Below are 17,579 nucleotides of genomic sequence, written 5' to 3'. Positions count from 1 at the left end.
ACCTCCCTCCATCAACCCATAGTTTGTTCTCTATCATTAAGAGTCTCTTGTGGTTTGTTTCCCTCTCTTCTCTTTTCCCCCCACTTGCCATACGTTCATCTGTTTTGTTTCTTTGATTCCACATATGAGTGAAATCATATGGCATTTGTCTTTCACTTAGCATAATACATACTAGCTCCATCCATATCATTGCAAGTAGCAAGATTCATTCTTTTTGATGCCTGAGTAATATTCCTGTGTGTGTGTGTGTGTGTGTGTGTGCGTGCGCGTGCGCGCTCATGTGTATATAAAAGATATACGCATACACACACACACACACACACACACACATAGTACATCTTCTTTATCCATTCATCAGTCAGTGGACATTTGGGCTCTTTTCCTAGTTTGGCTCTTGTTTTGTTTTTTGTTTTTTTTATGAATTTTATTGTCAAATTGGTTTCCATACAACACCCAGGGCTCCTCCCAATAGGTGCCCCTCCTCAATGCCCATCACTCCACATCTGCTAGTTTGGCTATTGTTGATAACGCTGCTATAAACATTGGGGTGCATGTACCCCTTTTGAATGTGTATTTTTGTATCCTTTGGGTACATACCAACTGGTATAATTGCTAGATCATAATGTAATTATATTTTTAGTTTCTTGAAGAACCTCCATGCTATTCTCCAGAGTGCCTGCACCAGTTTGCATTCTCACCAACAGTGCAAGAGGGTTCCCCTTTTTCTACATCCTTGCCAACACCCGTTGTTTCTTGTGTTGTTAATTTTAACCATTCTGACAAGTGTAAAGTAGTGTCTCATTGTGGTTTTAATTTGTGTTTCCCTGTTGATGACTGATGTTGAGCATCTTTTCATGTGTCTGTTAGCCATCTGGATGTCTTCTTTAGAAAGGTGTCTATTCATGTCTTCTGCCCATTTTTTTAACTGGGTTATTTGTTTTTTGGGTGTTGAGTTTGATGAATTCTTTATAGATTTTGAATACTAACCTTTTATCAGATATGTCACTTCCTGATATCTCCTTCCATTTTGTAGGCTGCCTTTTAGTTTTGTTGATTGTTTCCTTCACTGTGCAGAGGCTTTTTAACTTGATAAAGTCCCAATAGTTCATGTTTGCTTTTGTTTCCCTTGCCTTCAGTGATGTGTCTAGTAATAAGTTGCTCTAGCCGAGGTCAAAGAGGTTGCTGCCTGTATTCTCCTCTAAGATTTTGATGGTTTCCTGTCTCACATTTAGGTCTTTCATCCATTTTGAATTTGTTTTTATGTACAGCATAAGAAACTGGTCCGGTTTCATTCTTCTGCATGTTGCCATCCAGTTTTCCCAACACCATTTGTTGAAAAGACTGTCTTTTTTCCATTGGATATTCTTTCCTGCTTTGTCAAAGACCCAACTTTATTCTTGTTCAAAATTCAGAATTAGCCTTGTCTGTTATTGACAGGGAAACCTCCTGGAATTTTTATTGGAATTGCATGAGATCTGTAGACCAGTTTGGGGATGGACAGTTGCTATTTTTACTATGTTTAGTGTGAATACAGTATGTCTCTCCATTAGATCTTTAACTTTTCTCATCAGCATTTTATATTTTTTAGTATCTAGATCATGTACATGTTTTATTAGATTTATACCTAAATATTTCATGCTTTGGGAGCTATTGTAAATAGGTACAGGGTTTTTTTTTTGTTTACAGTTGTACATTGCTGGTATATAGAACCCCAATTAATTTAATGGTTAACCTTGTATCCTGATATGTTGCTAAGCTTACTTATTTGTCCTAGAATTTTTTTTCTTTGTAGATTCCTTGGAATTTTCTATCAATCATGTTGCCTGCAAATAGGGACAGTTGTATTTCTTCCTTTCTAATCTAGCTGCTTTTTATTTATTTTGCTTGCCAAACTGCCTTGACTAGAGCCTCCAGTAGAATGTTGAATAAAAGAGGGGAGAGTGGATATCCTTGTCTTCTTCCTGATCCTAGGGGGAAGCATTTGGTCTCTCACTATTGAGAGCTGTGGATATTTTGTAGATGGCCTTCATCAGATTGAAGAAGTTTCCTTATATTTCTAGTTTGCTGAGAGTCTTTATCATTACTGGGTGTTGGATTTTGTCACATGCTTTTTCTGAATCAATTAATGATGATCATGCTATTTTTCTTTTTATGATTCTTAATATGCATTACATTCATTTTTTCCCACATTTTTTAATAAGACAAAAGAAAACAAGTTTTATAAGAATGTATTTAGTATGATTAAAGTTCAAAAACATGAAAAACCACCTATATTGTTTATATACACAATTTATATGGTAGAACTATAAAGAACCACAAAGAACTAATAGAGGCACAGTTCAGGAAAATAGGCATCTGTGAAGTGGGAGCAGAGGCATCTCCTAGAGAACCCACAGCCGCCCTCCAGTGATTGGGGTGCTCTGATTTCTCCTAGCTGGTGCTTTCTCAAGACTTTGGACCACATATACTTCATAAATATTCTATTGTATCTATTCACCAATAATGTGTGTGTATTTTAAATATTTTTTTAAATTTATTTTTAACATTTATTCATTTTTGAGAAACAGAGACAGAGTGTGAATGGGGGAGGAGCAGAGAGAGAGGGAGACACAGAATTCGAAGGAGGCTCCAGGCTCTGAGCTGTCCAGAGCCTGACACGAGGCTCAAACTTACAAATTGCAAGATCATGACCTGAGCTGAAGTCGGACACTTAACCAACTGAGCCACACAGACACCCCTTAAATATTTTTAAATTGGAGGTCTTGGGCTGGTCAACCTTCGAAAGAGTGTTGTGTACAGCTTTCATTCCTGTGATACTGTGTTGACCACCCCTTCTTCTCAGGAATCTCCAGAATTTGCTGATCCTGACTGCCATCAAGGCAGACCGCACGCGGGTCATGGAATACATCAGCCGCCTGGACAACTACGATGCCCCAGACATTGCGAACATCGCCGTTAGTAGTGCACTGTATGAGGAGGCCTTCACCATCTTTCGCAAGTTTGATGTGAATGCATCAGCAATCCAGGTGAGCTGCTGAGTGCTTTCATGTTAAACCATAGTGCCTTCTGGTTGTCCAATATGTCTCTCAGATTCTTGTGCTCTTTTCTGCTCCTCAACAGTAACCCATCTTCCCAGCCTGTTGGCTTCTTCTCTGTTGGGTGCTCCTGCTGTCTGGCAGTTATCCCCGCTTCCTGGTCATTCCCCTAGACTTGGGTACCTGATGCAAGGTTGTGTGGTCAGCCCTGGTGACTGAGGTGTTCTGATTGTCAGGGGCCCTCACACGTGACTGCTGCAGTCCTTCACCCTCTGCTGCCTCAACTCCCTAGAGCAGTCCTGCCAGCCCTCCTGCCTGTTTTCAACCCCACCAAGAGCCCTTCCCTTAACCCTCCTCCCTTTCCTCCCAGTCTGTTGGCCTTTTCTGGTTTTATTTCCAAATGGATTGTAAACCACAGGACAGATCACTTTAGTTGCTGTCTTACCAAAATTCTCTATGTCCTTGCCTCTTCCCTTACCATTTTTCTGTATCTCCTTATGAAATCTCAGATCTATAAGCCCCCCCTTTTGGTTCATACATGGTCTGTGGCCTTGCTGTGAGATCAAAACTATATGGGGTGGGGAGGGGCAACTGTTGTACCCCAGCCCTCCAGACTGTCCTTCAAGCCTGTGTTCTCTTGTTTGTTTGTTTGTTTGTTTGTTTGTTTGTTTTTTCATTTAAGTGCAAGTTAGTTAACATACAGTGTAATAATAATTTCAGGAATAGAATTTAGTGGTTCATCACTTACATGTAACAACCCGTGTTCATCCCAACAAGTGTCCTTCTTAATGCCCCTCACCCCTTTAGCCTTGTGCCCACCCAACACCCTACCAGCAACCCTCAGTTTGTTTTCTGTATTTAAGAATCTTACAGTCTGTCTCCCTCTCTGTTTTTATATTATTTTTGCTTCCCTTCCCTTTTGTTCATCTGTTTTATATCTTAAATTCCATATGAGTAAAATCATATGATATTTGTCTTTCTCTGACTTATTTCACTTAGCATAATATACTCTAGCTTTACACACGCTGTTGCAAATGGCAAGATTTCATTTTTTTTGATCACCAAGTAATATTCCATTGTATGTATGTGTATACCACAACTTCTTTATCCATTCATCAGTCAATGGACATTTGGTCTCTTTCCCTACTTTGGCTATTGTCAGTAGTGCTGCTATAAACATTGGGGTGCATGTGCCCCTTTGAAACAGCATACCTGTATCCCTTGGATAAATACCTAGTGGTGCAATTGGTGGGTTGTAGGGTAGTTCTATTTTTAATATTTTGAGGAACTTCCGTACTTTTCTCCAGGGTGACTGCACCAGTTTGCATTCCCACCAGCAGTACAAAAGGTTATCTCTTTCTCTGCATCCTTGCCAACATCTGTCATTGCCTGAGTTGTTAATTTTAGCCATTCTGATGGTGTGAAGTGGTCTCTCATCGTGGTTTTGATTTGTATTTCTCTGTTGATGAGTGATGTTGAGCATCTTTTCACATGTCTGTTAGCCATCTGGATATCTTCTTTGGAAAGGTATCTATTCATATCTTTTACCCGTTTCTTCACTGAATTGTTTTTTGGGTGTTGAGTTTGATAAGTTATTTATAGATTTCGGATACTACCCCTTTATCTGATATGTCATTTGCAAATATCTTCTCCCATTGGGCCAGTTGGCTTTTAGTTTTGTTGATTGTTTCCTTTGCTCTGCAGAAGATTTTTATCTTAATGAGGTCCCAATAGTTCATTTTTGAAGCCTGTTTTCTGCCTGATGAGCTATCTCACTCCCTATAGTAGCTCTTTGAGCCTTTTTCCACCCTATATGCCCCATTGTACTATCTTACCAGGATCAGGAGGCAACTTCCATGTCCTCTTCCTGGCCCAAAAAGCTTAGCTTGGCTGTCCATTTCTTTATGCCTTTTCGTTGGAGTGTCTCTTCTCTGCATGGCATATTCCTCCTATATAATAGATCTTGTCCTTTCCCTCCATTCATCATCTAAGAAATACTTAATGCCCAGTTGCTTTGGACTGAATTGAAATGGTCATGCAGCTTTAGGCAAAATGTAGAACTGAACAAAAATCCATCTGCTCCATGGAGCTGACTGTGTGTTGTGGAGAACGAGAACCCTCTTGTGTAACCCCTAGGTCCTGATTGAGCACATTGGAAACCTAGACCGAGCATACGAGTTTGCGGAGAGATGCAATGAACCTGCTGTGTGGAGTCAGCTGGCCTGCGCCCAGCTCCAGAAAGACTTGGTGAAGGAAGCCATCGACTCCTACATCAGAGCTGACGACCCTTCCTCTTACTTGGAAGTCGTTCAGGCAGCCAGTAGGAGCAGTAAGTTAACCTCTCCCCGGGGCTCTGCTTCTCACTGGTGTGAAGCCTGGCAAGACAAGGATGTCACCCTCCCAGGAATCTGCACATATTATACATCTAGAGATACTGGAGACACTGCTGAATGAAAATTTTTCAAAAGAACCTGAAATAACTGTTAAACTCTGTTAATGACACTAGCTCTTCAGTTGAATGTTAACTAGATACTAGCTCTTTGGTTGACTAGACAGTTTAAGCACAATGGATAGCATTATCATGGTAATCTTAAGGTCAGAAACTTAGACCCAGAGCTTCTTCTGGCCTTTCCAGTTGACTGTGGTCCTCACTTCTCCAGGGGCTGGAATAAGCATCCTGTTTCCTGGTGAGGTCTTTACTTGGTGAAATGGAAGTTCCCATCCTCAGGGTCAGCCCCCATGTGGTTCTGCCCTTTCTCTTTCTCCCACCTGGGATGGAGTTCTACTTATCAGGCAAACAAAGATGTTTACAAGTCTTAGCTGAGGACAGAATGGGATGAATTGAGCCTCCTGTTTAAATTTAGCAGCTCTGAATTAACCTATTTTTGTTTTCTGTCTTTAGACAATTGGGAAGATCTGGTGAAATTCCTACAGATGGCCAGGAAAAAGGGCCGTGAATCCTATATAGAGACTGAACTTATTTTTGCCCTGGCTAAAACTGGTCGCCTGTCTGAGTTAGAAGATTGTATTAATGGACCCAACAATGCCCACATCCAACAGGTAGGTCATGCCCTGGGGACCATGAACTGCTGCACATAGGTTCAGGGATTTCTCCCTAGAGTGGCTCAAATATGCCACACAGTGAATTAAGTCCTTTATTACCGTTACTGGTATGGGAGTTAAGGCCACTGGCTGTGCACATCAGAATGATTCTCCTAGAGCAGAAAGTGTCAGGACTATGTGCCAGTGTTCTAGCTATTATTGCTGGAGAGCAAATTGAACTGAGCAATTGGCCAGGTAAAACAGATATGTTGGAAATTAATAGCTTTTCCATATGTCAGCAATTATCAAATAACATAATGGGAAAAATATTTTTTAAAGTCTATTTATTTTAAGAGAGAGAGCACAAGTCAGGGAGGGGCAGAGAGGGAGAATCCCAATCAGGCACTGACAGTGCAGAGCCTGATGTGGGGGTCGAATTCACAAACCGTGAGATCATGACCTGAACGAAAGTTGGCCATTTAACCAGCTGAGCCACGCAGGCACCCCAAAGATATTTTATTTTATTTTATTTATTTATTTTTTTTTTTACCAATAAGCTATTCTTTATTTTTTTTTCCTTTTTTTTTTTATATATATGAAATTTATTGACAAATTGGTTTCCATACAACACCCAGTGCTCATCCCAAAAGGTGCCCTCCTCAATACCCATCACCCACCCTCCCCTCCCTCCCACCCCCCATCAACCCTCAGTTTGTTCTCAGTTTTTAAGAGTCTCTTATGCTTTAGCTCTCTCCCACTCTAACCTCTTTTTTTTTTTTTTCCTTCCCCTCCCCCATGGGTTCCTGTTAAGTTTCTCAGGATCCACATAAGAGTGAAACCATGTGGTATCTGTCTTTCTCTGTATGGCTTATTTCACTTAGCATTACACTCTCCAGTTCCATCCACGTTGCTACAAAAGGCCATATTTCATTTTTTCTCATTGCCACATAGTACTCCATTGTGTATATATACCACAATTTCTTTATCCATTCATCAGTTGATGGACATTTAGGCTCTTTCCATAATTTGGCTATGGTTGAGAGTGCTGCTATAAACATTGGGGTACAAGTGCCCCTATGCATCAGTACTCCTGTATCCCTTGGATAAATTCCTAGCAGTGCTATTGCTGGGTCATAGGGTAGGTCTATTTTTAATTTTCTGAGGAACCTCCACACTGCTTTCCAGAGCGGCTGCACCAATTTGCATTCCCACCAACAGTGCAAGAGGGTTCCCGTTTCTCCACATCCTCGCCAGCATCTACAGTCTCCTGATTTGTTCATTTTGGCCACTCTGACTGGCGTGAGGTGATACCTGAGTGTGGTTTTGATTTGTATTTCCCTGATAAGGAGCGACGCTGAACATCTTTTCATGTGCCTGTTGGCCATCTGGATGTCTTCTTTAGAGAAGTGTCTATTCATGTTTTCTGCCCATTTCTTCACTGGGTTATTTGTTTTTCGGGTGTGGAGTTTGGTGAGCTCTTTATAGATTTTAGATACTAGCCCTTTGTCCGATATGTCATTTGCAAATATCTTTTCCCATTCCGTTGGTTGCCTTTTCGTTTTGTTGGTTGTTTCCTTTGCTGTGCAGAAGCTTTTTATCTTCATAAGGTCCCAGTAATTCACTTTTGCTTTTAATTCCCTTGCCTTTGGGGATGTGTCGAGTAAGAGATTGCTACGGCTGAGGTCAGAGAGGTCTTTTCCTGCTTTCTCCTCTAAGGTTTTGATGGTTTCCTGTCTCACATTTAGGTCCTTTATCCATTTTGAGTTTATTTTTGTAAATGGTGTGAGAAAGTGGTCTAGTTTCAACCTTCTGCATGTTGCTGTCCAGTTCTCCCAGCACCATTTGTTAAAGAGGCTGTCTTTTTTCCATTGGATGTTCTTTCCTGCTTTGTCAAAGATGAGTTGGCCGTACGTTTGTGGGTCTAGTTCTGGGGTTTCTATTCTATTCCATTGGTCTGTGTGTCTGTTTTTGTGCCAACCCCAAAGATATTTAAAAAAAAATTTTTTTAGCGGCGCCTGGGTGGCTCAGTCGGTTAAGCGTCCGACTTCGGCTCAGGTCACGATCTCGCGGTCCGTGGGTTCAAGCCCCGCGTCGGGCTCTGGGCTGATGGCTCAGAGCCTGGAGCCTGCTTCCGATTCTGTGTCTCCCTCTCTCTCTGACCCTCCCCCGTTCATGCTCTGTCTCTCTCTGTCTCAAAACTAAATAAACTTAAAAAAAAATTAAAAAAAAAATTTTTTTTTAATGTTTATTTTTTTGAGATAGAGCATGAGCAAGGGAGGGGCAGAGAGAGAGGGAGATGCAGGATCCAAAGCAGTGTCAGGACTGCTGAGGTGTCAGCACAGAGCCCGACGGGGCTCAAACCCACAAACCTTGAAATCATGACCTGAGCTGAAGTCAGATGCTTAACTGACTAAGCAACCCCCCAAGCACCCCAAAAATATTTTTTAAAGTAGGAGTAACATCAGGGAGCCTGGGTGGCTCAGTCGGTTAAGCATCTGACTCTTGATTTCAGCTCAGGTCACGATTTCATGGTTTGTGAGAGCAGCAGAGAACCTACTTGGGATTCTCTCTCCTTCTGTCTCTGCCCCTTCCCTACTCGTCCTTTCTCTCTCCCTTTCTGTCTCTCTTTCAAAACAAATAAACTTAAAAAAAAATGAATAACACAAAAATGTTTAAACTAAACTTAAGGAAAAATGTTAAATAAAAAAAAGATCTAAAGAACTGTAGAGTCTGCTATTTCCTCAGGTAGTGTTACCCCTAGAAAAAGTGATAGAGATGAAGGGATAATGGAATGTATTCTAACCGCTCTTAAAAGAAAACACACACTTTACTGAAATAACACAAAAGTGGACTTTTGATTCTTTAATTCAGAGTAAGAACCAATTAACTGGAAATTAGGTTGGGGTTTTATTTAAAAAAAAAATTTTTTTAACGTTTATTTATTTTTGAGACAGACAGAGCATGAACGGGGGAGGGTCAGAGAGAGGGAGACACAGAATCTGAAACAGGCTCCAGGCTTTGAGCTATTAGCACAGAGCCCGACGCGGGGCTCGAACTCACAGACCGTGAGATCATGACCTGAGCCGAAGTCGGCCGCTTAACCGACTGAGCCACCCAGGCGCCCCTAGGTTGGGGTTTTAAAAGGGCTTAAAAGTTCATCATGTAATTTTATAATTAAAATTCCAGATGAAAGGTAAAAGTTGAGAAGTTTTGGGGCACCTGGGTGGCTCAGTCGGTTAAGCATCCAACTTCAGCTCAGGTCATGATCTCACGGTTTGTGGGTTCGAGCTCCACATCAAGGTCTGTGCTGACAGCTCAGAGCCTGGAGCCTGCTTTGGATTCTATGTCTCCCTCTCCCTCTCTCTCTCTCTGTCCCTCCCTGACTCACGCTCTGTCTCTCTGTCTCAAAAATAAATAAAAATGTTAAAAAAAAAAGTTAAGTTTTTCCTTAAAAAAAGTTTTAAATATTTATTTGAATCTTTGTGTAAGGAAGGAATTTTTAAGAATATAAGCAGTGGGGGGCGCCTGGGTGGCTCAGTCGGTTAAGCGTCCGACTTCAGCTCAGGTCACAATCTTGCGGTCCGTGAGTTCGAGCCCCGCGTCAGGCTCTGGGCTGATGGCCCAGAGCCTGGAGCCTGCTTCTGATTCTGTGTCTCCCTCTCTCTCTGCCCCTCCCCCGTTCATGCTGTCTCAAAAATAAATAAATGTTAAAAAAAAATTAAAAAAAAAAAAAGAATATAAGCAGTGGAAGAAAGCACAAAGGAAAGTATCAGTTCATCTAATGCATAAAAGTTTTAAATATATGTATATTCCTAATCATGGGCCTCATAGGTCTAGATGTAAAAATAAATCCGAAGAAAGAAGAAAAGGCCCACAGAGCCTTACATATAAATACTTAATTATTGCAGCATGATTTATACTATTAACAATTAAAAGCCAGTGTCTGAAAAAAGAAAATAAGTAAACAACATCCACCAATGGAATATAATACAGCCATTACAAGTATTTAGAGCCTTGTTTGTGATAGAAAAACCTTTCAAAGTAAGTTCCAGCTGAGTGAAATCCTGCATGTACAATATGATGAACGTATCTACCTGCCTAGAAAAATGTCCCAGGTGGTGATAGTGAAGAACTCAGGGTTACGGACTGGGCAGTACTATTCCATTTCCTTTCACTTGCCTGTGTTTGCCAAGTCTTGTTTTAATCGGTGACCATAACTTTTATAATTACCTTTATGATCAGAAAATTAATAAAGGTATTAGAAAATGATACCTTGTCCCCAGCAACATGGATGGAACTGGAAGGTATTATGCTGAGTGAAATAAGTCAGTCAGAGAAGGATAGATATCATATGTTTTCACTGATATGTGGATCTTGAGAAACTGAACAGAAAACCATGGGGGAAGGGAAGGGGGAAAAAATAAATACAAACAGAAAGGGAGGGAGGCAAACCACAGGAGACTATTAAATACAGAGAGTGGTGTGGATGGGTGGATGAGGGATTTGGGGAGAGGGAAAATGGCTGATGGGCATTGAGGAGGGCACTTGTTGGGATGAGCACTGGGTGTTGTATGGAAGCCAATTTGACAATAAATTATATTCATAAAAAAAAGGAAAAATGAAACCTTGTCCAGAATCTCCCTCTGAATTCATAATAGAATTCTCCTGGCTAGTGAGCCTATTATATATCATAGCCAGAGATGCTGCCCTGGGTCACACAGAAGGTATTTCCCACTGGAAGCTGGCCAGACTGGGAAGCCCAGATGGCTTTTTTTGTTCTTCGCCTCTGTACATGGCGGCCCTAAGGCCCTGTTCCCTGCCTTCCACAGTCCTCCAAGGTGGGGTCAGTACACTTCAGCCAGATCCAGCCCACCACCTGTTTTTATGTTTCCCACAGTCTGGCTTCTGCTGACTACATTCCCATGATGTCAATTAACTAATTTTCCCTGGATTGTCTATAAATTGGTAGTAACAACAGTCTTAAAGGATCATAAACTTTGACACAATACTTCATTAATCCATCCATTCAACAAACTTTTCTTGAGCATCTGCCATATGCCAGGGTAGGGACTGTGGATGCAGGTGTGACAATAGTAGTCAGATTTCTGCCTTTGTGGATCTTAAGATCCATTTGAGAAATTTGTGATGTGTTAAATGGTATGTGTTTAGAAGAAAAGTGCAGCAGGGAGGTGGGGCAGTGTAGAACAGGTGATGTGGTAAGGTGGGCGGTGCCCTTCTAGACAGGTGGCTAGGAAGGTGTCCTGCAGGTGAATTCTTGAGTCTGCATCCCTCTGGGGGAGGAGGCCTGAGTGCAGAGAGAACGGCCTATGCAGGGGTGCCTTGAGGCGTGTTTGCGTGTGTTGCAGGAGCAGAGGTAGTCCAGGTGACTGAGGCAGTACAGTCAAACACGGGCTCACAGTTCAAGCCAAAGAGGGGAGAGGTGGTTTTTTTGGCATGGCGCGTCGGGACTTGTGGGCCACCAGCAGGATTCTGGATTCCACTCTGGGTGAGACCAGAGGACTCTGAGCAGAGGAGACCATGATCTGGTCTTAAGGGTTAATAGAACTCCTCTGGTTGCTGTCCTGAAAACAGACTGAAGCACAGAGGCAGAAGCAGTGAGAGAGATAAGAGGCTGTTCAGTAGCCCAGGCCAGAATCAATGGCCACTCAGAGAAATGAGTTAAGGTGAGTGACAGAGAGCTGGTGGTAAGCTTGGGTTGCTGGTGGAGTGTGAGTGAGAAGGGGGAGTGAGGCAACTATGCCATGTGGGGCATAAGACAGTCCTGGACAGATGGACTTGTGCCTACTGAGGTGGGGGCCATGTAGGAGCCTGCCTTGGGGGCAGTCAGGACTCATGCAGACAAGTTCAATCTCGGCTTCCATGGGCATCTGTCCAACTGGGTACAGGAGTACAATTTCCAAGGAGAATTTGGGACAAGAGCTATAAATGTAGCAGCCTTCAGTGTGCAGTTGACACTGTGCAGTGGGGAGAGGCTGAGGCCTGAGACCGGGCACCCCAACAGGGAAAAATTGAGCTGGAAAGTGGCTGGGAGTGGGGACACAAAAGCAAGGGGTTGTACAGGGAAGCAAGTAGGGGTCTGTCAGGGAGAGTGATGGGTAAGCCAGATGCTGTGCATCCTGAGCTGGAGATGCAGCAGCGGTGACCCTGTTAGGGAGTCGGCAAGAGCCTAATTCCAGAAGCCCAAGAGGACAGAATGAAACTGGGAACAACTCTTAAGAAACATCTCTTCTAAGAAATGTGGCTCAGAAGAAAAGAGTAGAAGCAGAATGGTAGCTGATAGCTGGACTCAGATCTCAGTGAAGATTGGTTGGTTTGGTTTGGAGCTGGGGAAAACAACAGTGATTCCTTAAGCTTGTAGGAGTGATTTAGTACAGAGGGAGAAATCTCTGCCAGGGCTTACAGAGGAGAGGGGCTGGGGTCATGTGCACAATGGAGTTGGATTTGGTGGCCAGGTGAGGGCCACAGATGCAGCTAGGGGAAAGGCTCAGTCCTAGTGCTTATGGAAGGGTTCTTCTGGTTGTGTCTGTCTCCTCATGGGCTGGGAAGCCAGGCACTCAGCTTGAGCTGCTGGATTGGGGGAGGGGAGATAGGAAATGGTGTACAAGGAGTAAGTACCTGGGTTGAGAATTGCTAGTGTTGGGAGCTCCTCTGGGATCACTGTCATAAATTGAAGAGAGCCTGGGCAGCACTTTGGGGTTCAGTTGTTTGAATTTAGCTCTGCAGTCCCAGGTGTGGAGTTGACAGAGAACCACTCTGAATAGGACTGGGGTTTGACTGAGTGAGCAAAGCCAAGTATAACCAAGGGAGTGAGGGGAGAGTCACATGGCTTGCCAACAGCTGGCAAGCTGGGAGGAGAGTTGGCAGGGTATAGATGGGAGTGGTGGGGTGCTGGAGGCGGTAAGCTGGAAAGGAAGGGAGGGGCAGGCAGAGAATGGGTTCTTGTGCTAGGCTTCCCAGGGGTGGCACCTGATAGTAACCCCCTGTTGCCATGAGGAACACAGGTCCTCAGAGCAGAGGTAGTCAAAGAAAGCTAAAGCTGTCTCGAAATGAGGGAGATCTGTGGATGACAGCAAGAACGAGGGCTGGTGTGTGATCCCTGGCAGGCTATTCTCTGGTGGGAAGCTGTTAGTGGGGAGGAGGGGACTGGCCTTGAAGCAGCAAGGAGCACAGCTCTGAGGCCAGGCCTTCTGGGGTACAGATGTGGGAGATGACAGCCAGTATACACAGGAGCAGGTAGGTGGAGACCACAGGCTCAGTGGCACACTTCCTTCTTCAGAAGTTCTGTGGTGGCCCAGGCTGCTGTGTTATCAGAAAGATACTCATCTTCTTTGAAAACAGAACACCCGTGTTCTTTGAGAACACCCCTGTCACTTAGAAACTTTAAACCAACTCTAGAGAATCTTACCATTTAAGAAGGACTCAGAAAGCTACTCGGTTGTTCATAGGTTGGAGACCGCTGTTACGAGGAGGGAATGTATGAGGCTGCCAAGCTGCTCTACAGCAGTGTTTCTAACTTTGCCCGCCTGGCTTCCACCCTGGTCCACCTTGGAGAGTATCAGGCAGCCGTGGACAGCAGCCGCAAAGCCAACAGCACCCGGACGTGGAAGGAGGTAAGCATAGGAAGTCTCCAGGAGACCACTAGTCTCCCAGGCCTTCCTGCCTTATCCTTCCTTCCTCCACACCCTTGTGCCAGCTGGGATGTGTCTGGATGCCTGCCTTGTCCAGGCAGGATTCTGAGTCTTCAGGAAGGCTCAGAGACCCTCATAAGCTAGCATTTGTGGTTGAGGCAAAGGCCCTAGAGAACCCTGTGTTCGACCAATCATCTCCCAGAAGTTGTCTTAATAGCATGGAATTATCAGTATGAGAAGTCATATCATAATTTAAAATATTTTTTAAAATCGTATGACCTTATTAGTGGTATAATCAATGTAAGTTGGCATTTTGGTCTCTTGTAGTAAATTGGTAGGGCATGTTGTCTTATAGCGAGCTCTCTGATGATATCAGAATCCTCTGAGAGTAGAAAAATGTTTGTAAAGAGAAGTGCAAAAGATTTAGCTTCAATGAATCTCTGAAGTATTATTTAATAAAAGATTAAAACCCACCTAAATGTCCAATATCAAGGGCATGGCTAAATAGTGTACATATTGCAATGCTACCAAAATGAACAGGAGGTTACAGAAGAGGAGGTTTCAAGTATTCTGTGAGAAATGTGTAGTAAGTAGAATGTCAAGTGTAATTCCATTCTGTGAGTATGTGAGAGAGAGATCTGGTGGTTGCTATATAACAAGAAAAATAGTGAGTAACAATGGTGTCTCAGGGTAATGACCAGTTTTTGCTGGGTTATGTGTTTTGTTTTTTTTTTTCTGGGTTTCTGCCAGCTCTGCCTATAGGTATGAGGTCTCTCTTTAGGCCTTGAAAGAAGAGCAGCTTAACGGCCCTTTCTGAGTCCTTTTGAGCAGAAGCCCAAGAGGTTCTTCCACTTCTCAGAGCTTGTTGTCATTAAGTGCCCATACTGCAGAATGCCTAAAACAAAAGTTCAGTGTAAAAAATATTTATGAAAGCTCCTCCTGTATAAACAGTACTCAGATCTACTGTGCTCCATTGACAGTTATTCTTGAGCTTTGTAAAACTGTTTTCAAGTCCCAAACCTGAAATTCCAGCTTTGCTTCCCTGTCACCCAGAGAGACCTCCACATCTCAGGGTATAGAAGTAATTCATGATCCCTCTTCTCTCTGGTCTCAAACACCCCCTTGGCCTGCAGATTAGAAATGTCATTATTGTTCCTCCCAGTCTCACACAGCTCACCTTTCAGTTATGTACTTACTCAGAATCTAACTTTAAAAACCCTGTTTGCTGCTATTTCTTCATTTGTAGTTGCATCCCTGGAAGCCAGCTGTTGTGGCACTGTGCCCTGTCTTGGGAACACTCATGCTGTCTGGCCTTCCTTCCCATAGGTATGCTTTGCATGCGTGGATGGGCAGGAGTTCCGCCTTGCACAACTGTGTGGTCTTCACATTGTCATTCACGCAGATGAGCTGGAGGAACTGATACGCTATTACCAGGTAATTAGTCTCTGGCCAGAAGTGATCTCTACTGGCAGTGGAGATGATTAGTGAGACTTAAATGCTCCAAATAAAGAGACACTCATTCCCTTATCACATCCATGGGTAGGCATACGAAGCACTGTCTCTATGGGAAAGCCTTTTCATGTGCTAGACATAAATCCATATGCTGTCCATAAATCACATTGGTATGTTAGATCTCTTGGACCTCACTGCTGGCTGGTATTTGTGTTTTTAACACAAATGGAGTTTTAACACAAAAGGAGTACACCCCCTTCTCTTGTGTCCTTGGACCTTCAGAAGCCCAGACAGTGGCTTGCACATGTGGATAACCATTGGGTAACTTGCTGGGAACACTGTGACCCAGTCATGGCAGAGCCACAGCCTATACCCCAGTCGCCCAGAGTGTGTGGCCCACAGAGGGTATGATTATCAGGTGCCATAGAGACAGAGGACATGTGACAGTCCAGGGGAGGGAACCCCAGGAGAACTTTGAAGGGTGGAAGCTGTCCGTGTCAGTGTCATAGTTAAGTTTCACTGTCAAGTGGTTGACACACATCAGTGTGTTTGGGGCCTGGGCCTCTGCTTATGGGAGTCCTGGAACTGTGTGGTCATACCTGGTGGGGTCAGCATAGCAGACTAAAGGTTTGATTTTGCTCAGCAGTACTGTTCCCATGGAACTCAAGCCCCAGCCTCTCTCACTGAGTGGACAATAAGGACTGGAGGGAACTTAGTGAGTCACAGGGTTCAAGGGGCCTGTGAGCTTGTGAGCGTGGGTACCACTGGAGTCTAAAATGCCAAGCTAGGGGCGCCTGGGTGGCTCAGTCGGTTAAGCGTCCGACTTCAGCTCAGGTCACGATCTCGCAGTCCGTGAGTTCGAGCCCCGCGTCGGGCTCTGGGCTAATGACTCGGAGCCTGGAGCCTGCTTCCGATTCTGTGTCTCCCACTCTCTCTGCCCCTCCCCCATTCATGCTCTGTCTCTCTCTGTCTCAAAAATAAATAAACTTAAAAAAAATAAGAAATAAAATAAAATAAAATGCCAAGCTAAGCTTGATGACTTCTTAGTGACATATGCTTTCCTATTCCACAGAAGTTAGAGAAGTAAAACTATAAACAGAGAAAGTAATAAAGCAGTTTGGTGGCTTACAGAATACTTCATTTGTTCAGCAAATGGTGGAGTACCTGCCATGTGCTGGGCATTATTCTAGATAATGGTATCAGTGTACATAACAGAAAAACCCACATTCAGTTGAATTTACATTCAGTGAGGTTGACAGGCAACAAACGTCATGTTTGGAAATGATGAGTAACAGCGACAGTGGAGTGCCTGGGTAGAGCTTCATGAAGGGGCCGTCAAGGTCATACTAACTGAGAGGCCAAAACTGAACAGAGACCTGGAGAAATTGAGGGGTCTGGTCATGGGGATATTTGAGTGGAAGGGTCAGCAGCCAGGGCAGAGTCCAGAGGCAGGAATGTGCCAGGTATTTGAGGAAGGGCCCTGGAGGACACAGATCATCATGGAGGACTCACAGCAGGACATAGGACCTGAAGGTAAGGGGCCATTCTGGCTTGCATGTTGAGAATAGACTTTTCCTGGGGCAGGGAGAAAGGGGGAGGGGGCAGGTGGCAGCCGGGAGAACACTGGGGCAGGTGATGTGGGGTTAGAAGTGCTCAGGCGATCAGGTTTGGGGGGTGTTTTAAGTGTGCAGCCAAATTGATATGTTAGTGGATTGTGTGTGGGTGAGAGAGAAAAGTCCAGGATGACTCCATTTGTTTCAGGCCTGAACAACTAGAGATAGAGTTCTCACCAGTGGACATGGGGAAGACTAAAGGCAGAGGCTGGTGGAAGGGAAGGACGGATTAAGTTTTGGACATACCAAGTTTGAACTGCCAATTGGATGTTCATATAGAGGTGCCAGAGGTGGGAGATGGAAACAGGGCCTGGTATTTAGAGAAGAAACCCAGCTAGAGAAATGAAATAGGACACACAGATGGGACATAAAGACACACAACTAAGTGAGGTCATGAGGGGTGATAGCAGATAAAGAAGAGCAGAAAGCGAGTCCAGGGCCCTCCAGCATGGGTTGGGATAAAGTAAGAAGAAGCTCCAGAGAACAAGGCATCTGAGTAACTGTGCACAGGAGGGAGGGACAGTTAGCCAGACAGGGTCCTGCTGAGGAACTTGCTACAAAAGGGAGTAGAAAAATGGGATGGCACTGGTAGGGACCATGGGGTTAAAAAAGATTATTTCTGGATGGTAGAATTAGCAGGATGTTTGCTAAAGGCAAGCTGTGGAGGGAGAAGCTGATGCCAAGAGAAAAGAAGACCATTGCTGGCCCAGCAGCCCCAGTAGGTGGCAGGATCTGGGGCCTGGGTTCCAGGCTGGCTGGATCCTAAGCAGGAACACAAACAGGTGCAG

The 17,579-nt window shown here is 44.0% G+C and overlaps 1 protein-coding gene across 2 annotated transcripts in view; it reads left to right on the top strand.

The window, feature by feature from the left end:
• Positions 1-17,579, top strand: part of CLTCL1 (clathrin heavy chain like 1) — a 103,150-nt gene that overhangs the window by 73,103 nt on the left and 12,468 nt on the right. For both annotated transcript variants that reach the window (XM_030336529.1, XM_030336530.1), the window contains exons 20-24: positions 2,843-3,026; positions 5,172-5,364; positions 5,938-6,095; positions 13,544-13,708; positions 15,053-15,160. In XM_030336529.1, the coding sequence (XP_030192389.1) occupies positions 2,843-3,026; positions 5,172-5,364; positions 5,938-6,095; positions 13,544-13,708; positions 15,053-15,160 (808 nt within the window). The remainder of the gene's footprint in view (positions 1-2,842; positions 3,027-5,171; positions 5,365-5,937; positions 6,096-13,543; positions 13,709-15,052; positions 15,161-17,579) is intronic.

Source organism: Lynx canadensis, chromosome D3 (genome assembly GCF_007474595.2).
Source record: "Lynx canadensis isolate LIC74 chromosome D3, mLynCan4.pri.v2, whole genome shotgun sequence".
NCBI lineage: Eukaryota > Metazoa > Chordata > Mammalia > Carnivora > Felidae > Lynx > Lynx canadensis.
This window is presented reverse-complemented; position numbering and strand designations above follow the sequence as displayed.